General features: G+C 32.8%; 1 protein-coding gene across 1 annotated transcript; it reads left to right on the top strand.

Annotated features, from left to right (window-relative positions):
- The first annotated feature begins 12,234 nt into the window (after positions 1 to 12,234).
- LOC147396211 (uncharacterized) lies at positions 12,235 to 17,188 on the top strand. The gene is made up of 8 exons (XM_086449124.1): positions 12,235 to 12,634; positions 12,989 to 13,022; positions 14,566 to 14,700; positions 14,809 to 14,889; positions 15,262 to 15,327; positions 16,522 to 16,613; positions 16,778 to 16,825; positions 16,930 to 17,188. The coding sequence occupies exons 1-8, from the start codon at positions 12,315 to 12,317 to the stop codon at positions 17,012 to 17,014; spliced, it is 861 nt and encodes a 286-aa protein (XP_086305250.1). The 5' UTR covers positions 12,235 to 12,314; the 3' UTR covers positions 17,015 to 17,188.
- Positions 17,189 to 20,150: the final 2,962 nt, after the last annotated feature.

The following is a 20,150-nucleotide window of genomic DNA, read 5'->3' on the forward strand; positions in this document are numbered from 1 at the left end:
ACGAAAGTTGGAAGAAAGGTCTATGCCACAATTGTGATGAGAAGTTCAATTTGGGCCACCATTACAGGGGTCAACTAGCTATTCAAGGATTCAAACCAGATGAAGATGACGATGATTACTAACCGACTAGTGGCGATGAACCACACCAGATTTTAGTGTATGCACTTGCGGGGTAGTTGGTCCTCAAACTATGCGTATCCAAGGCTTGTTAAAACGCCTCCCTATCTGCATTTTGGTCGATTTAGGTAGCACCCATAACTTCATGAATGTGGGTTTACCTAGGTGGATTGGTTGGCCGGTATACCATGACCAAGCTTTTAACGCCTCCCTATCTGCATTTTGGTCGATTTAGGTAGCACCCATAACTTCATGAATGTGGGTTTACCTAGGTGGATTGGTTGGCCGGTTACCATGACCAAGCTTTTAAAGTTGCATTAGTTGATGGGAAGACACTTTCAAGCAAGGGAAGGTATGTCAACTACCTCTATATTGGAAAATTTTCATTACAAGATTGATTGTCAAATATTATCACTTGGTGCTTACGATATGGTGTTGTGCATACAATGGCTTATCTCATTAGGTGAAGTTCGATGGGACTTTGCTTGTCTTCGGATATGTTTTAATTCAAATGGGACAGATTATGAGTTGCATAGACTACATGAAGACAACATACCTGAACTTATGGGAAATCGTATGCTTCAACGAATTGTCGACAAATAGAGACATGGCATTCTTGTTCAATTTGCAACATAGACAACTCTGATCCAAAACCAGCTCAACCTGCTGATCTCACTACTATTTTAGATCATTTTTCTGATGTATTTGAAGCACCAATAGTTCTGCCCCCTTTTCGCACATATGACCACCGGATTGAGCTCATACTTGGCAGCAAACCCACTAATGTTCGACCTTACCGGTACCCATATTTTCAGAAGAATGAACTAGAGAAAATTGTAAGTGAAATGCAGAACACATGAGTTATCCACCCAAGCACCAATCCATACTCTTCACCTGTGCTTTTGGTTCGCAAAAAAAAAAAAATGGTTCATGGAGGATGTGCGTTGATTACCGAGCCTTGAACAACATCATCATCAAAGCCAAGTATTCATGGTTATTGAGTACTCAATTTCATTAGTGGACGAATTATTGGATGAGCTTCATGGTTCTCGCTTCTTCTCCAACTTAGATTTACGATCTGGGTATCACCAAATCTGGATGCATCATGATGATATCTCAAAAACAACATTCCGCACACATGAAGGACATTATGAATTCCTCGTCATGCCTTTTGGTCTCATTTATGTACTATCTACATTCCAAAGCTTAATGAAGCGACTTCTTTGGGAACCATCTCCAACAATTTATCTTAGTTTTCTTTGATGATATCCTTATCTACAACAATGATTGGAACTCACATTTGCAACATGTTGATCACCTTTAAACTTTTACAACAACACAAGTTATTTTCTAAACGATCCAAATGTCATTTTGGAAGTATTAACATCGAATATCTTGGTCATGTGATCACTCATGATGGGGTGCAAGTTGACCCACAAAAACTTTAGATGGTCTTCTCTAACCTCAAATGACATAATCAAATGCAAGATGGAGGAATATGTATATTTCCTAGGAATTTCAGTATGTTTCATTAGGGATCTTGCAACGTACTGTAGTAGCATTTCGACTGGTTGACAAAGTCAAGTAAGGAATAAAAGTAATAGATAATATATATATAATATATATATATATATATATATATATATATAATATATATATATATATAATATATATATATATATATATATATATATGAGGGTGGATCATGGGACAGATGTAAAAATAATGGTTATTCAAAATATGGGTTACAAGTTTCAGATTGAGCTGATTTTTTGTGAGGATGGTCTCTATGATGAGAAGATTATCCTCACAAAAAATCAGCTCAATCTTAAACTTCTAAGTCCATCAATAGTGGTTTAAAAATTATTGGTAAAAAATTGACGGTCCACATTCTACATCACTTTTGATGGGGTTAGAAGTTTTAGATTGAGGATGATCTTCTCATCATTAAGATCATCCTCACAAAAAATCAGTTCAATCTGAAACTTCTAACCCATATTTTGAAAAATTGTTATTATTACATTGTTTTTACATATGTCCCATGATCCGTCCTGTGTATATGTATATTTTCCTTCCCTAGGGGTTATTGGTTAACCGAGGTGAACAAGGTTCAAAGGTTTTTGAAACCAAAGTGGAGTATTTTTAGGGTGTGCATGTGCCTAATTTGGAATGGTTTGAAATCGAGAACAATTTAGGAAGAAATTTTAACCATTCCTAATTCATGATTTTGGGGCTGTCTATCTAGAGTTGAACCAATTAAGTGTCTTGCTTTTGATGAAGTAGAAAAATAATAGTTCTTCGTTAGAGGCTTGAAGTTGGAAATCTATGAAGTCAGTGTGATAGAAAATCATTGGAGTGAGATAAACAACTATTCAAAATTTCGAAATCTGGGACATCATGGTAGGAAAGTTACAGTTATGTTAGAGATTTACTATTTTGGGAATTACTTTGAATAGTGCACCGTTCTGAGAATCAATCAAATTTGTTGTATGTTTTGGTAAATTAGCCTTATATATATATGGTTAGCATTTGTAGACACATAAAGCTACTCATAAAGCTACAACGTTTTTGTCTTATATGGGCAAAAAGATTTAGAATGAGCTGATGTTTTGTAAGGATAATATCTATGGTGAGGGGATTATCCTTGAAAAAAAATCAGCTCATTCCAAAACTTTTAACCCCATTCAAAAGTTAATTACAAAAAATGGACAGTCTAGAATTCTTCAACTTGTAAACATTGGGGTAGAAGTTTTAGAATGGGTTGATTTTTGACAAGGATGATTTCCTCACCATAGAGATCATCCTCACAAAAAATCAGCTCATTCCAAACCTTTTTGCCCATATAAGACAAAACACATTGTAGTTTTATGAGTAGTTTTGTATGTATACAAATCTTGATATATATATATATAATGTCCAATACCTTATAAGGACATTAGCATTTTCCAATACTTTTATTTTTTAATAATATCCTTATTTATTTTTTCTTTTAGTGAAAAATATAGGGGTGTATCAGTCTTTTACATAATAAATGCTTGTTTGCATTGATTGCCAAATCATTTATTGTAAATAAGATATTTAATTCTTAAGATAAAATGTGCTTAGTATTTATTATACGCCTATATTTTTTACTAAAAAATAAAATAAATAGGTGTATTAATGGAAAATAAAAGTATTGGAGAATGCTAACATCTCCATGAGGCCCTGAGCATTAGTATTCCTCATATGTATGAAAGGAATTTTGGGTACCTAAAATATTTGTTAGAAAAAGGAAACATTCAATCAAAAAAATTGTACTTACTAGTCTATTAAGATATTATCCAAAAATATTGGATGACATTTAGTAAGAAGGCTCTAGATGTTCTGTCAAGTATTTTTTTGCAACAAAATACGAAGTTTTCTTTCACTAATTTGGGAACAAAAAGAAAAGGTAGAGATCGATATTGTTGAAAACTATGTGAATGAATTAAATTCATTTCACACACTTTATGTTGAGAAATTAAAGAGAGTTTCTACACACTAACTTTTTCTAAGAGCACCCCCAAGATGTGAACTAATTCTTTGTTAATGTCATATGAATTAGAGTGCTTTTAGTAAAAGTTGGTGTGGCAATAGAATCTCTAAAATAAATTATTAAAATACGTAACACATGAAGGGAAGTTAATAATTAATACGTGTGTGAGGTGGGGGGTTAGGCTAGGCGTAATGTCCTGCCCTATGCCCGTTATCCGGCCTATGTCAATTAAGTCCAAACCTGTTCAAGAAAGGCTCGGGCACCTCTACTTGTTTTTTGGGTTTTATAAAATAATGAAAAAGTTCATGGACTTTTCAAAATCATTTGATATGTTAAAAAAAAAAAAAAAAAAGTGGTCCAATCTCCATCCTAATAAAATATGGTTAGAGATAAAAGTGAACTTTTTTATTTTATAATTCGTTTTGGGTATTTTTTTTTTTTTTTGGTTGATAAATCATACTTCCAACTATTCGTAATATATAAATAAAATATGTTAATACTGTTTAACCCAGGGCGGACTCAGTTGATCAGAAACTTGGAATGCAAGTCCAGGCGGGCTGAGTTGGGTTTGTGGGCTATTAGGCCCAATTAACACTCACTCCTAATAATACATATACCTATTATATAATAAAAATAATAAGAAGGCATTGAATGCTGATTTCACGAAAAGTCGACTAAGATGTTTTGTGACTAGAGATAAAAGTGGATAGAATTGAATTTGAAAAGACAATGAAGGCATTAAATGTTGATTTCGATTGAATTTGAAAGGCATTAAACGTTGATTTCGATAGAATTTGAAAATACAATAAAGGTATTAAATGTTGATTTCGATAGAATTTGAAAAGTCGAATTAGATTACCAACTGGGGTTGGACTTGATGGTAAGACTGGGTGTGCTCCCAAGGTCTTGTCTTCGAATTCCCTTCCCACCACCTTGTGTGGCACTTAATGGGTTTGGGTTCGTCCCCTTAAAACTCGTATGGGGTTGGTCATGCGGGGCCCCCAAGGGAGATTAGTTTGTCACGCTTACTTGAGAGTGTTGATGGGATACTCCCTCGGTTACAAAAAAAAAAAAAAAAAAAAGTCGAATTAGATGTTTTGTGACTAGAGATAAAAGTAGATAGAATTTGAAGCATTAAATGTTAATTTAACGAAAAGTCAAATAAGATGTTTTGTTACTAGAGATAAAAGTAGCCAGACCAACTTCTATGGGGAACGTAACAACCTTGTGAATAAAAACGATAATGGACCTAGGTTCAATAAATCTATTTGATGAAAGTCTAGAAAGAACGACAATTTGAAAGCGAGAAGCAACTTCATTGAAAATAACAATGGAAGATTTGATTAATCAAAAGGGAATCGCGAGAAGCAACTTCATTGAAAATAACAATGGAAGATTTGATTAATCAAAAGGGAATCGATCACAAAGTAGGAGGGTTTGACATTGAGTTAGTAGGTACTGAGGAAGAACCAAGTATCACTATAGTAAAATAGGGTTATATCAATGGTCGTAATCATTGCTATAATCAAAGAATCCATCGCAAAATGCTATAGCGACATCTTCCCTGGCCGTCGTTACTCGTCACAAAAAGCTTCATGCAATATATAGTACCGATGGCCAACCATTCCAAAACTGTCGTTGTACACCAAAAAGAACTAGACTTATAACGATAACTAATAGTGGCCGCTGCTATAACATAATTGTTTTTTTATATATTTAAATAAGGTCTTTATTTACGATAACTTTAAACAAAAAAAGTGATTTTATACACCCCTCATGTCTTGTTGAATATTGGAGATACTCCTCTGTTTTGAAATTGATGACATGCCCCCTTGACCCCAACCACCAACATGAAAAGACTAAAATGCCCCTCGTTGTTTCCAATCTATTTTACAACACTTTGCACCTCACTCATCATAAACAAATTCATCAATTGATAAGGTCTTTTATTATTATTTGTTATTGTGTAAAGCATTTATTGTCCAAGATGGCATATCATTCTTGTCTGGGCAAGATAAAAGAACATTACAATCTCCCTAAGATGATATTTCATCTGATCAAATCCCCAGTGCATTGTTATAATGTACAAACAAAAACACCTTCAGTATGTGAAATCCCGAATTGACTTTATTGTGTGCAAAAAAAAATTCCAATCCTTTGAATTAAGCACAAAGGCAACAAATACATATAATAAAGTGTACTTTAGGTGTTGCAGCAGCTATGGCATCAACAATGACCATAACAGATTGGTAATCCAATGCTATCGCATCAAAGATGGTCTGCCTAATACAGTTTGGGGTCTGAACTCTTAAATAAGGGAAGAAAAAAAAAATAATTAAACGACATTTACAAATTCACATGTCAGAAAACACAAAAAAAATCATACTTAATGGGTCTCAATTATATTGGACTATAACTTACCAACAACAACTAAACCAAAAATGATAAGTTAAATAAACACAACGATAGTGTATTTCTCAAAAGATAAATTTATGTAGACATGCTAATAATTACCTGAATAAGATTAAGTGAGGTTGATTCTCCTCCATAATAATCATTCATGTCCATATAAAGTACCTGTTGAAAAGGATATAGGGTAAAGAACTTAACAACCTAATACCTAATAAAATACAAAAATGCAAATCAAATGATCAACTTCAATTGCCCCCAGAATTGATAATATTATGTTTGAGCACATTTTTCTTGGAATGGAAACGATCTCCATCTTAATAGATAAGCCTGGGAGGCTTTTCACTTGTTATATGGTATTAGTCCCCTTAAAAAATAGATTGCATAGCCATTATTGTATTTGACCTTTGAAGTTAATCATGGAGTCAAGTTGGACTAGGTTTTTTGGTACTTGTTACAATTTCAAGTTTCAACACACTGAAGTGTTGTCTGTTAATAATCTCAATCAGTGTGATTTCTGAGTAATGTAATGTGTAACGTGTGTAGGTCCGGTTTTATGTTGGATGTTGTTATATTGGGTGATGAGCTGATTGAGTGTAGGACCCAACTATATATGTACTAAGCCTAACAGATACGTGGGTATCGGGGCAACTTCTGGATATATTTCATCAATCTTAAAAATAAAAAAAGAAGAACGTAGATAGAATTTGAAAATACAATGAGGCATTAAATGTTGATTTCACGAAAAGTGTGGTGCCCCGCCAAACGCTAACACAAATCTCCATGTCAAATATCAAGGTACTAGGTGGCACCTCAAAATTTCGGCATGGTCTCCTTCGTTTATGTTAGCATTCCAAGGCGATTCAACCTGCACCTGATAAACGATATACAATCATGTATATATATATATATATATATATATACAAAATATAATACTAGCGGAAGCCTATATATATCTAATAACGTACGAAAGATCAGAGTGCGGAAGAATAACTAGAATACAGGATTTTACAAATATTTCTCACTCTAACAAAAATCCTAACGCTCATAACAAAATCTATTATACTTCTTGACAAATCGACCCACTAGGGGTGTAATTCAAATACTCACCAGGTGACGAACTCTGGTTGTCTATCTGACCCACCAGATGATCCTCACTCGTACTCTATACCTACCTCGCCAAGCTCTGAATCTGAGACTAAAAAAATAGAGAAGGAAATGATAAGTAATAATGGTTACCCAGTAAGGAAGAAAATAATTTCTGTCAATAACCTTTTCTAACATGAACGAATAAACATACTGAATCATTTTAAAATATGCAAAGTTTTAAAGAAGAAACTACGATTAACTGGTACATATAGCCAGTGATGAGCAACTAAACATTTTAAAACTCACATTACATCGATCATCATTACTCACTATAACATTATCTTTTTATACAAATCTAATTGATCAAATAGAAACATTAAACATGGATTTCATTTTATATATCAAAATAAGCAACAGATACATAATACACAATGGTGGAGTATTGAAATTAGAAAGTTGGGATTCACGACTGGATCGTTCTCAGTCGGGACATGATGTTACAATTCTTCTATGAATTTTAGTTCCTGATTTTGTGGCCGGTCGCTGCACTTACCACGCTTGGTTGACTATTTATCCGGCTTAGGCTGGCCGTTTGACATGACCGTAAGCAATGGGTCTCTTTTCGATGTGTCAGAACGTTCGACTACTATAGATTGTTAGTGATCACTGACTAATCATCTTCGTCTATACCTATCAGGCGTGCATTTGATTCCCAAATATACAAACTATTCGTATACGACCACCTTTACATTACAAGTTCATTGGTAAAGATAGAGAGGAATAAACCCGGATTCTAGTTGTGACTCCACTCTCATATGCGTCCCATACCACGTATGAGCTTGGTGGTCCCTACCGTACATCCCAGGATAGTACACCACTTCGGATGATATGACGCACTATCCCTTCAAGCATTCACAAACTCTTTAACAGCTCACAAAATAGCTACATATATATTATTTTCATTTGAAAACAAAAGAGAAATTAACAATACAAGGTTGAGAATGGATATCCAGTTTCCTACCATGCAAGTGTGGCCACCTGGCCTAAAATAAATAACATAACGGAAACGTAAACAGCGCCTCACGTTAACAGAAAGTAAATAAACATGCAACCAGTAATATTATCCCTGGATATCTGTTCACCAACCTACACACAACACAACAACGTAAAATGCAGATATCACCCCTCGGGTGTGACTTTGACATTTTACCGTTTCATACCTTTTTTCTTTTTTTTCGATTTTTACAGTTTTCAATCTCTTCAATAAAATATCTATTTTCTGATATTCATCACAATATGAGTTCATTGAATATTAAATCACATTTTCCAACTGAAGAATTTATTTTTATCAATAATATTGAAAAAAAATATAAATTTTATATCAAAACGGGGTTCGAGCAGTGCACAAGACCCAATTGATGAAATAACCTGTTAAAATACTTTACCCACGTATAATTTGTTAAAAATACAATTAAACATATCAAACATGCAATTTCTGGTGTGAAGTTTTAAATAACAAAAGAATTCTATATTTTGGAAATACATCAAAATTTTTCTGATAAAATCCTAAATGCAATTTTCACAATCTACGATTATTAATAGAAATTAAAAGTTCCTTACTATGTCTAGGCAAAAGGATCGAAGCGTGTGCGCGAAAATCGAGGCGATCAGCATAAAAATTGAGACGGACCAAACTTCGAAGTGACTGATTTTCGAAACTAGCCTAACGATTTTGAAGATCTCGATGTGGTCATCATTTCTCCCTTCTGCGACGAAGGACGGTTTGATCCCAAAACGGATGTAATCCGAGGTCGAAGTTTCGAAATTTTCGTATATACGTATGGTTGATTTTTGATGATACGGGGTGAAAAAGACGAGAAAATGAAAAGAATTTGGATGGGTTTTGTAGATGTCGAGGCTGCGGACGTTTCTCCCTTCTGCGTCGATCTTCGACGGCGAGCCGTTTACGAGGAATCTACGTTTGAAGTTTAAAAAAAAAATAATTTTTTTTTTTTACAAATTCGTTATTCGTTGGCTGTTGGCTGTTGGACGGGTTGGAGAAGACGAATTGATAAAAAAAAATTATTAAAATTTTATTTATATAAAATTTGGGACAAAATCGGTATTTTGTCAATTATTTTGATCGATGATAATTTAACCATCCGGACTCCAAAATTGATAAATGAATACTCTATTTCGCCTAATTTTTCATTCCGAATTTAATGATGTAGTCAATTTCTACAAATTCTTTCTCTAACAAAAATTTACATTTTTGACCTGAGATGACTCCTAAAATTGATGTCGTTTTCATTTTTGACGATAATTCGACATTCTGATCTCCAAAAATGACAAATAAATAGTCCATATTCAATAATTTTTCGTTACGAATCCAATGGTGTAATCGAATCTTAAAAATTCTTGTTCTAACAAAATGTCACTACTTTAGCCTGATCCGACTCGGTAATCGAGAATTTGCAACTTTTTTATTCGGACTCGCACTTGAGTGTGCTTACAGGTTAAAGTATGTTTTTCGATCATTTTGAATCTAATGATGAGGTCAGATTCCATTAAAAATAATCAGAAACATCATAAAGTTTTACCCCTAAATCCCACTTTCAAGGTTATCTTAAAATTCTAATATTTGTTTTTTCTCGAGATATGAATTGAAAATTCGGGATTTTACAGAAAGCCTTCCTCCGTAACTTAGAATTTTAAAATCTTATCATCCATTGTCACAAAAAATTCAAGGTTTTTAAAAGAGTGATTATATTGCCACACAAACTTTTGCTAGTGCCACTTCAATTCATATGTAAATCATCAAAGAATTAGAAAACATCTTGAGGTGTGTTAGTAAAAGTTGGTATGGCAATATAAGCTCTCATTTTAAATTTACCGCCACCAACCTCCCAAATTTAAAATTTAAAATTTTAATTTGAAAGTTGTTAAAATTTGATGATCTGCATGTCCATTGTATGACACATGAAGCCTAACGAGGGTAGCTTTTTAAATTAGGGGTGCCTTCAATATACAGGGGCTCATGTGATTGGTTGGTCTTTGATCGTGTGAGATTAGGAGAAAAAAAAAAAAAAAAAAATTTACCTGTGACATTCAATTCTGGTTTTGGGATTTTCTTTTGCTCACAGAACTTATAAAAATGCGGGATCCACCCATCAAGGAACCCATGTGTATTGAATGGCATCTCTAATTTACAAAACTCCCGTCGTTAGCATGGGCAGAGCCAGAAATTTAGACATTTTGGTTAGTGGGGGCCTAAGTCGATCAATAGTACTGATTTATTTCTATGTAGACATTGGACTCGTCACAGTTAACAATGATTGACCAATAATGTTCATGAGAGGAACAAAATGTTTTGACTACAACCATAGATGTTAGGACCAGTACACCAGACCGGACCGACGGTCCAACCAGAAGTTGCTTAAGAACAGTCAGTTCATTTGAATTAATGGTCCAACCGTTAAAAATGACCAATTTTATGATAAATTTGACGGAGAACTCCTTGAATAACAAGTCAAATACTGCTTTTTGACTTGAATAATGTATTGGAGATATAATGAAAAAAAATCCATAAAGTTGCTTATTTTATAGGTTTTTAAACAACTCAAACATGGAAGGGGCTTTACAAAAACTTCATACATTAAAGGCTGTGATATCAAACCTTATGATATATCTCTATTAAAATTTTAATCTAATTATCCTTTATTGAATAATAATAATGAAAATTAAAATTTTATATTATTTAAAAAATAATTCTTAAATCTTAATTATATTTATTACCATCCATTATTATTATTATTATTATTTATTTCTCATTGATTGTATTTGTTTTTATAGAATATCCATTAATACATAGTAAATATGAATTGGTTCGATCACTGGTCCGATTTTTAAAACATTGGTTAAGACTTGTAGAGTATCTAAATTTAGATTTAATATCTCAAAATTTTATTTTATTTAATATAAAAATTTTAAGAATAAAAAAGAGGTTTTTGTGGAATTGAAGATGATGGATTTTGCAAACACAAAAAAAAAAAAAAAAAAAAAAATCAAAACATTATTTTATATTTCTAAAAAGAAAAACCTTCGATAGTTTTACGAAATTTTTTCAAATTTATTTGAATTAATGTAATTGAATCTCCTACGAATAATTTCTGAATCCAAACTTTGTTACTTATGTTTGCAGAGATCAAATAGTGATTGAAGGTTGAGGGTCTTAAGTCATTTATCTTTAGTCCGGAAAAATCAAGGCTAATGAATGTATGTTGTCAATTTGAAAAATATAGGAGTATCTCTAATATCCATAAAAAAGTGAAAGGCTAAATTACTATAAAAATAAATTCAATTCAAAGAGAGGTCCTACCAGATGCAAACATAAGGATTTCTCTAACCTCCATTCAGCTTTTGGGTAATTAGCCCCCACGTTTTTCTCGACATTAGAGAAATCCTTACGCTTGCATCTAGTAGGGACCTCTCTTTGAATTGAATTTATTTTTATAATAATTTAACCCTTCACTTTTTATGGATATTAGAGATACTCCTATATTTTTCAAATTGACAACATACATTCATTAGCCTTGATTTTTCCAGACTAAAGAAAAATGACCTAAGACTTAAAAAAAACACGTACATATTAACCAAAAATGTTGATTAATACAAATTAAGAGTCATGCTGGGGTGACAGAGACATAAAGGTGACATAATGATGTGATGGCGCGCAAAGAAATGTAAATACTTTTCCATGAGATTTGCATAAAAAACATCTATGGTTATTTGCATGCCACCACATCATTTGTGTCACCTTTGTGTCTCCTTTGGTGTCATTCCAACATTTTCTTAATTCGAAAGCTATGAAAAAAAAAAAAACCACTCCCTATTTTGGGATGTCACGCGGTTATGGAATTTTCCCTGATAACATATGTGAATTCATTAAATGCATTTCAAACCTTTTCAGTTGATAAAATAATTCAATAAAATACATAACAAATGACACAGATTTTAAACATGATTCAATGCACCAAAAATAAGGGTCAACAAACAAGAAAAAGTTATAAAAAATAAAAATAAAATTGGTTTAGCTGTCTATATATATATATAAGGCCACCAGATGATAAGGCTTGATCATCACATTATATTTTAGTGAAAAATTGAGATTCAAAAAGGTGTGAAAATGGCACTAGTGATCTATTGGTTCGACTTCATTGTGTTCGCCATTGTTGACATTGCTATCTACATCTCCTTATCGGTGCTCTTGCGGAAAGAAGGCCGTGGAGAATGCAATGATGATACCAACAACATGAACAAGAGCTTGTTGGATCATAAGTGTGATGGTTATGTAAGCTCAAGTCAGCTATGGACTAGTTGTTGGGCAGGGATCATGAAGCCTTGGTGGCTCCTGGTTCTACGACTGTTCTGTGCCGTCCTCATGATTGTGATCCTGGTGTGTGATGTATGGTTCTTTAAGATAACCGTTCTCAGATTCTATACTGAGTATGTTCAATCTCCTTTCTTCTCTTACTCGATTAGCTGTAGAATATTTCATTGAATACGTATCTATGATTAATTTATAAACAAAATTTTCATACATGTTTTACTAAAATGGTGTAATATTTTGCAAAAATTATTGAACCAATTATTTTAGTTAATATATTAATCAAAATCATCAAAATCATTCCAAATTTAATTAAATTTGGGAGTTCAATCTCCTTTCTTCTCTTACTCGTTTTGATGATGATGATGTTAGGAATCCTAATTATTAAGAAATTTCTTTTACTAAAGAATATCTAAATTCATTTTGAATTTGCAACAAATGGTGTCTAAACTCTAATGGTATCTAATCTGTAGGTGGACCTTCACATTGGTCACGGTCTACTTTGTGGTATGTTTTGCTCATGCCCTCATTCTCATGTTAAGATTAAATATTGCTGTTTTTGCCATATTTTGTATAATGTTCTTGCTTGGATACACTTTATAGGGTGTACAAAGGTGGGTGTGAATTTTGTAAAAATTACAAAATTGGTATGTTTTTTATATAATAAAAAAAAAATGAATATATACCTGTTTTAAGAAATTAATTTTTCTTAGGAAAATCAGTCATGCGGCAAATTCGCTGTTTTTTTTGTTTAAATTTGGTGAATTCATTGCTTTTTTGAACTGAAACCAAATTGGTCACAAAAATTTATGCAAAAACTACTGAAATAACTCTAGAATGATTTAACTGCTTCACTGTTCCAACTGGATAGATCATAATTGGATTTCGTCGCTATATAATAAAAAAAGCAGTGAATAATTCATTTTGCCCTCTTTACCAGTTTTCATAAAAAATATTATTTACAAAATAGGCATATACTTTTTTTTTTTTTTATAATTATTTTTTCATACCTGATTTTGTAATTTTTAGAAGTTCATATACATTTTATAATCTCTTCAATTTAGAAACAAATGATATTTCGCACAATGGTTATTTATGTAGAGAAAAAAAAAAGTATAAAAAACCTCTATTTTAATAGAGAGGGACCAGAGAAATTTTACAGAAAAGTCAATTAAAGATTTCACAGAATTTGAATTTGATCAATTGTAGTACACTATGTATATTGAGGGCATGGTTTTTAAATTCGGTATTCATTTCGTCTCGTTCAGCTCCGATACCGAGTCGTCTAGGATGAGTTTTCCGATACGTTTGAGACGTCTCGTGAGACAAATCAATAAATTGAACTGTGACTTGTAAATCTTGGTCAAAAAATGACTTTGTGAGTTGGTCTCGTTCAGCTCTGATACCGAGTTAACTCAAGCGATACGTTTCGGTCTCGAACGAGTTTAAAAATCATGATTGAGGGCATATTTAATTACAAAAATACTCATATTAGGGATGCCCTCAATAATTATAATTGGTAGATATAAGACTTAATTGGGATTCTATGACAAAAGAAAAGCAGTGAATTAATTAATTTCCCCCTCTTTACCAGTTTTCATAAAAAATATTATTTACCAAATAGGCATATACCTTTTTTTTTTTTTTAAATTATTTTTTCATACCTGATTTTGTAATTTTTAGAAGTTTATATACATTTTATAATTCAGATTTGATCGATCGTAGTATACTGTGTGTATTGAGGGCATCTTTAATTTACAAAAATACCCATATTAAGGATGCCCGCAATACATGCAGTGTTATAATTGGTCGATCAGAGACTTTAATTGGGATTTTATGAAATACCAGATTAATATTTTTGCATACAGGGCTAAGGACTAAGTTGCAACCAGATTAGCTAAAAAGGAAAAAAAAATATATAAAAATGAAACATCCACATGTAATTTTCAAAATTTAAAAAAAAATATTACTCCTTAGAAAACGTTAAGAATGGAAGTTTAAACGTGTGATATTGCTTTTGATCTTCCTGACCATTACTTGTTGTATTTAGCTTGGCACAATTATATCAGCCCATGGATGTTGGGTGCATTCGAAAGAAATTGGAACAAGTGCAAGTGAAATATTGGAATTGCATAATGACCAAAAAGCTGGTTTTTGGGGATATCTGATGCAAGTTCTTTATCAGGTTTGCTAATTTTTCTAAGATTTCTATTTGATATTTCTTTTATAAATAATTTTCATTCAAAGTTTAGAAATGTTGTAACTTTATTTTATTTTTTTTGCTTTCTTGTAGACCTGTGCAGGTGCTGTGACGCTCACAGACTTTACATTTTGGTGTATTTTACTTCCATTTACGAAAGTCAAATTGAACCCTGTGAGTGATCTGTTCCTTCTTAATAAATTTTCAATTATGAGCTCATTGAGTTATATATTTCACTTCTAAGTCCTAACAACAATTATAACTTGCAATCGAGGTTTAAGATTTCATTCTAATGCAAATGTTTTGGTCACGTCGATCAAAATATTCCAATATATTTGGAAAATTTCCAAAATATTCCAAATTTTTAGATGTCAATTAATGATCTAGAACGAAATTGAAATATTCTAAGAAAACATTTAGAAACGAAACAAAACTTTGAACAATGCATACTTGCAAGTATTTCTATGGTTTTAAATATGATATTTTATTTTATTGTTAATTAAAGCTCTGATTGACCGACTAATATAATGCAATCTTTGGTTGCAGATAATGGTGCTCACTCATTCTGTCAATGCTGTGGTTCTTCTACTTGATACTGCCGTAAACAACCTTGTAAGTATGAAAGCAGTGTAAAATAGATTACTTTGTTTTGTGCTTTTTGAGCATCATGCCCATTATAGGAACATCATGGGGGGTTGGGGAAAAATAACTTTGAAGCGGGCAGGCCATTTCAAATTTTGAAGAAACCCTCTCCATTGGATCACATGTGTTATTTTAAGGGGGTATTCTAAATTTTGATGAAAATGTTAGGATGTGAAATAAATTCAAAACACCACATGTCTTGTAACGAGGAGGGTTTCTTCAAAATTTTGAAGTCGCTCTGTTGGCTTCAAAGCCGGACTGGTGGTCTAGGAGCCCTTAATTTTCCTCTCTTTCTATGCTTTTCTGTCTTTCCCCCTCTATAATTAAGATAATTATAAATGCATCCTTAGTGTTGGACAGAATTTGAATGTCAAGGTTGGCTCTTGAGTCTTGACTTTTCATGATGATCAACATGAAATGTAAAGCAACAGAGAAGTAAAATTTTATATTTTAAGGATATCAAATTGGGGTGGTCTTCATTTAGATTTTCAAAATTCTAAATATATGTTTTATGCCTCCAAATTAATGCAAAGTATTCATTCCATAGTTTTGAAACTCGAAAAATTAGACCTTAATATCTAGAGTAAGTCAAGTCAAGTTGAAAACTAAAGAATTGGATTGGATGAGTCAAATAAAAATTAATTAATTTGTAAATATTTAAAAATAGATCTTAATAATTTAAAATAAATAAAAGATATATATATATATATATATATATATATATATATATATATATATTTTTTTTTTTTTTGATATCCGGGAGGTATCCCTGAAGACAGTGGACTGAGCCCGTATCTAGGCTTTGCCTACTCCATAGACCATGGTTTTGTCAAAGTACTATCCTCCAAAATAAAATATTTTTCAAAGTCGAAAATTTTAGTTGAGTTTCATACTCAATTCACTACATTTTCGACTTGACTTGACCAACTTAATGAGTTGATTCAGCAAATTTTTTGAGTAGGCTCGACAAGTCGGTTCCTTCAAGTTTTTGAAATAGGTCATCCAAATCCAATTGACTCAAGTTTACTTGGATGAGTTTTGAGTCGAATTGAGGAGTTTTAAAACTATGATTCAATATTCTTTTTTCAAACACACACATACGTACAAAGAGAGATTAAAACTTGAAATACCATTATTATTATTATTATTTTTGTTTCCTTGCAGCCTTTCCCATGGTTCCGAATGGGGTATTTTGTGCTCTGGAGCTGTACATACCTCATTTTCCAATGGTTTATTCATGCTTGTGGCGTTACGGAGTAAGCATAGTCTACTCTTTTATTGATTTTTTTTTTTTTTTTTGCATTCATGGTATATTCCTTAAATAAAGTTTTTCTTTCCATTTTCTTTTTAATTTTATTTTTGTGTATGTGTGTTTTCTACTATTCATTAATTTTCTTGGTTTATGTTTCTCTTATCTTAGGTGGCCTTACCCTTTCCTTGATCTCTCAACACCAGCTGCACCTGCTTGGTAAAATATTGGACTCTTTGCCCTTAATTCATTAGTTATCTTATGATTAATGATAGATGGGTACTCTTTTTTTGATTGATAATATATGGGTATTGTTCTTACAGGTATTTTGTCTTCGCTTTGATTCATATCCCTTGCTACGTTCTTTTCAATCAGATCATTAAATGGAAAAATCAAGCCACCCGATAATGTGTCGTGAAGCCATATTAGTATCTAGATTTGGTTTGCTCATATGTAGTATAGAGTTGTGACTAGCTTAGTTGATTAATTGTCTCCATATGTAGAAGCAATTAATTCAGCATCATAATGAATATGGTGATACATCAGATCATGTTATAGTGAAGATTCCATTATTGAAATATATCTTATTTTGGTTAAAGATTATGTTATATAATTTATATGTTTTTCTATAAAAAACCTATCGTTTCTATTAGTTCGATATGAGTTTATTAAGTTTTGTTAGAACAAAATCACAGATTGAAATATAAAATCAATAATAACACATAAAACAATCACACAAGACACAAGATATACAAGGTTCGATCAAAATTGACCAATGTCCATAGGCGAAAGTGGGAGTTTCAATATATTAACCAATCGAAGAACAAAGTTACAATCTTTCTATCTCTTATATCTCTTTAATGATGTTGTTAGGATTTTTTTGTTTTTTTGTTTTTTCTAGTACGACATGAAAACAAAATACATACATACATACATATATATGGGTGGCGTTTGGAGGCCCTAGAAAGAGTCCAACATTTTTTCAATGTACGGGTTAGAAGTTTCGGAATGGGCTGATTTTTTTGTGAGGATGGTCATTATGATGAGGAGATCATCCTCATCAAATCTCAGCTCGTTCCGAAACTTCTAACCCTATCAAAAATGATTTACAAAAATAGGACGGTCCACGATTCTTCAACTTGTAAATTAGGGTTTGAAGTTTCAGAATGAACAGATTTCTTGAGAGGATGATCTCTTCACCATAAAGATCATTCGTACAAAAAATTAGTCCATTCTAAAATTTCTAACCTCTATTTTAAAAATGTTTGACTATATTTAAGGCTTCCCAACGCTTCCCATGTATGTATCACTCCTAGGGGTAAAATTGACAAAGACCTCAAATAGAAAACCGTCCATTATATTTTGTCCTGAGTGTGTTGCTGTAACACCCCAAATTTTTAATTCGTATCTCGAGAAAAAATAAATAGTGGAATTTTAAGAAAATCTTGAAAGTGGGACTTAGGGTAAAACTGTGGTACCTTGTTTTGATCATTTTTAATGGAATCTAACATCACCATTAAATTCAAAATGATCGAAAAACATAGTTTAGCCTGTAAGCACGCTCAAATGCGAGTCCGAATATAAAAGTTACAAAATCCTCGATTATCGGGTCGGACCAGACTAAAACAGTGACTTTTTGTTAGAGGAATAATTTTTAAAATTCGATCATACCATTGGGTTCATAACGAAAAATTATTCAACATAGACTATTTATTTGTCATTTTTAGAGATCAGGAAGTCGAATTATCGCCAAAAACGAAAACGACATCAAGTTTAAGGGTCACATTAGGCTAAAAATGTAAAATTTTTATGAAGACATAATTTGTAGAAATTGACTATACCATTAGATCCGGAACGAAAAATTAGGTGAAATAGAGTATTCATTTGTCAGTTTTGGAGTCCGGATGATCAAGTTATCATCGATCAAAACAATTGACAAAATATCGAATTCGTCCCACATTTTATTTAAATAATAATTTTAATTTTTTTTTATATGTCATCATCCCCGACGCGTCCATACGGCCGAGACATATAAAAAAAAAATGAATTTTTTTTTCTCTTCGATCTTCAATCTCAGATCTCTCACAAACGGCTCGCCGTCGACGACCGACGCAGAAGGGAGAAATGTCCGCAGCTTCGACATCTACAAAACCCACCCAACCTTTCTTCGTTTCACTTTTTATTTCACCCGATATCGTCAAAAATCAGCCGTATTTGGATACGAAAATTTCGAAACTTTGACCTCGGATTTCGTCCGTTTCGGGGTCAAACCGTCTTCCGACGCAGAAGGGAGAAACGTCCGCAGCCTCATTCTCTACATAACCCAACCAAATTCCTTTCGTTTTCTCGCCTTTTTCACCCCGTATAGTCAAAAATCAGCCGTATTTTTATACGGAGATTTCGTAACTTCAACCTCGATTTTCATCAATTTCGGGGTCAAACCGTCTTTCATCGTAGAAGGAAGAAGAGACGAGCACATCAAGATCTTCAAAACCACCGGACCGGTTTAGAAAATCAGTCGCTTCGAAGTTCGGTCTATCTCGATTTCCGTGCCGTTCGCCTCGATTTCCGCGCACGTGCTTCAATTCCGTCGCCTACTGATTGTAAGGAACTCTCAATTTCTATTAGTAATCATAGATTGTGAAAATTGCATTTAGGATTTTATCTGAAAATTTTTGATGTATTTCCAAAATATAGAATTCTTTCGTTATTTCAAAATTCACGCTAGAAAATACATGTTTGATGTGTTTAATTGTATTTTTTAACAAATCATACGTAGGTAGCATATTTTAACGGGTTATTTCCATCAATTGGGTCTTGTGCACTGCTCGGACCCCGTTTTGATATAAAATTTGTTTTCTTTTTCAATATTATGGATAAAAATAAATTCGTTAGTTGGAAAATGTGATTTAATATTCAATGAACTCATATTGAGTTGATGAATATCAGAAAATGGATGTTTTATTGAAGAGATTGAAAATTGTAAAAATCGAAAAAAGGGAAAAAAGGGTATGAAACGGTAAAATGTCAGAGTCACACCCGAGGGGTGATGTCTGCATTTTACGTTGTTGTGTTGTGTGCAGGTTGGTGAACAGATATCCAGGGATAATATTGTTGGTTGCATGTTTATTTAAATTTCTGTTAGTGCGAGGCGCTCCGTTATGTTATTTATTTTAGGTCGGGTGGCCACACTTGAATGGTAGGAAACTGGATATCTATTCTCAACCTTGTATTGTTAATTTCTCTTTTGTTTTCAAATGAAAATAATATATATATGTACCTATTTTGTGAGCTGTTAAAGAGTTTGTGAATGCCTGAAGGGATAGTGCGTCATATCATCCGGAGTGGTGTACTATCTTGGGATGTACGGTAGGGACCACCAAACTCATACGTGGTATGGGACGCGTATGAGAGTGGAGTCACAACTGGAATCCAGGTTTATTCCTCTCTATCTTTACCAGTGAACTTGTAATGTAAAGGTGGTCGTATACGAATGGTTTGTATATTTGGGAATCACATGTACGCCTGATAGGCATAGACGAAG

The sequence above is a fragment of the Akebia trifoliata genome, chromosome 8 (assembly GCF_017979445.1).
Source record: "Akebia trifoliata isolate Shusen 1 chromosome 8, ASM1797944v1, whole genome shotgun sequence".
In the NCBI taxonomy this organism is placed as follows: Eukaryota; Viridiplantae; Streptophyta; class Magnoliopsida; order Ranunculales; family Lardizabalaceae; genus Akebia; species Akebia trifoliata.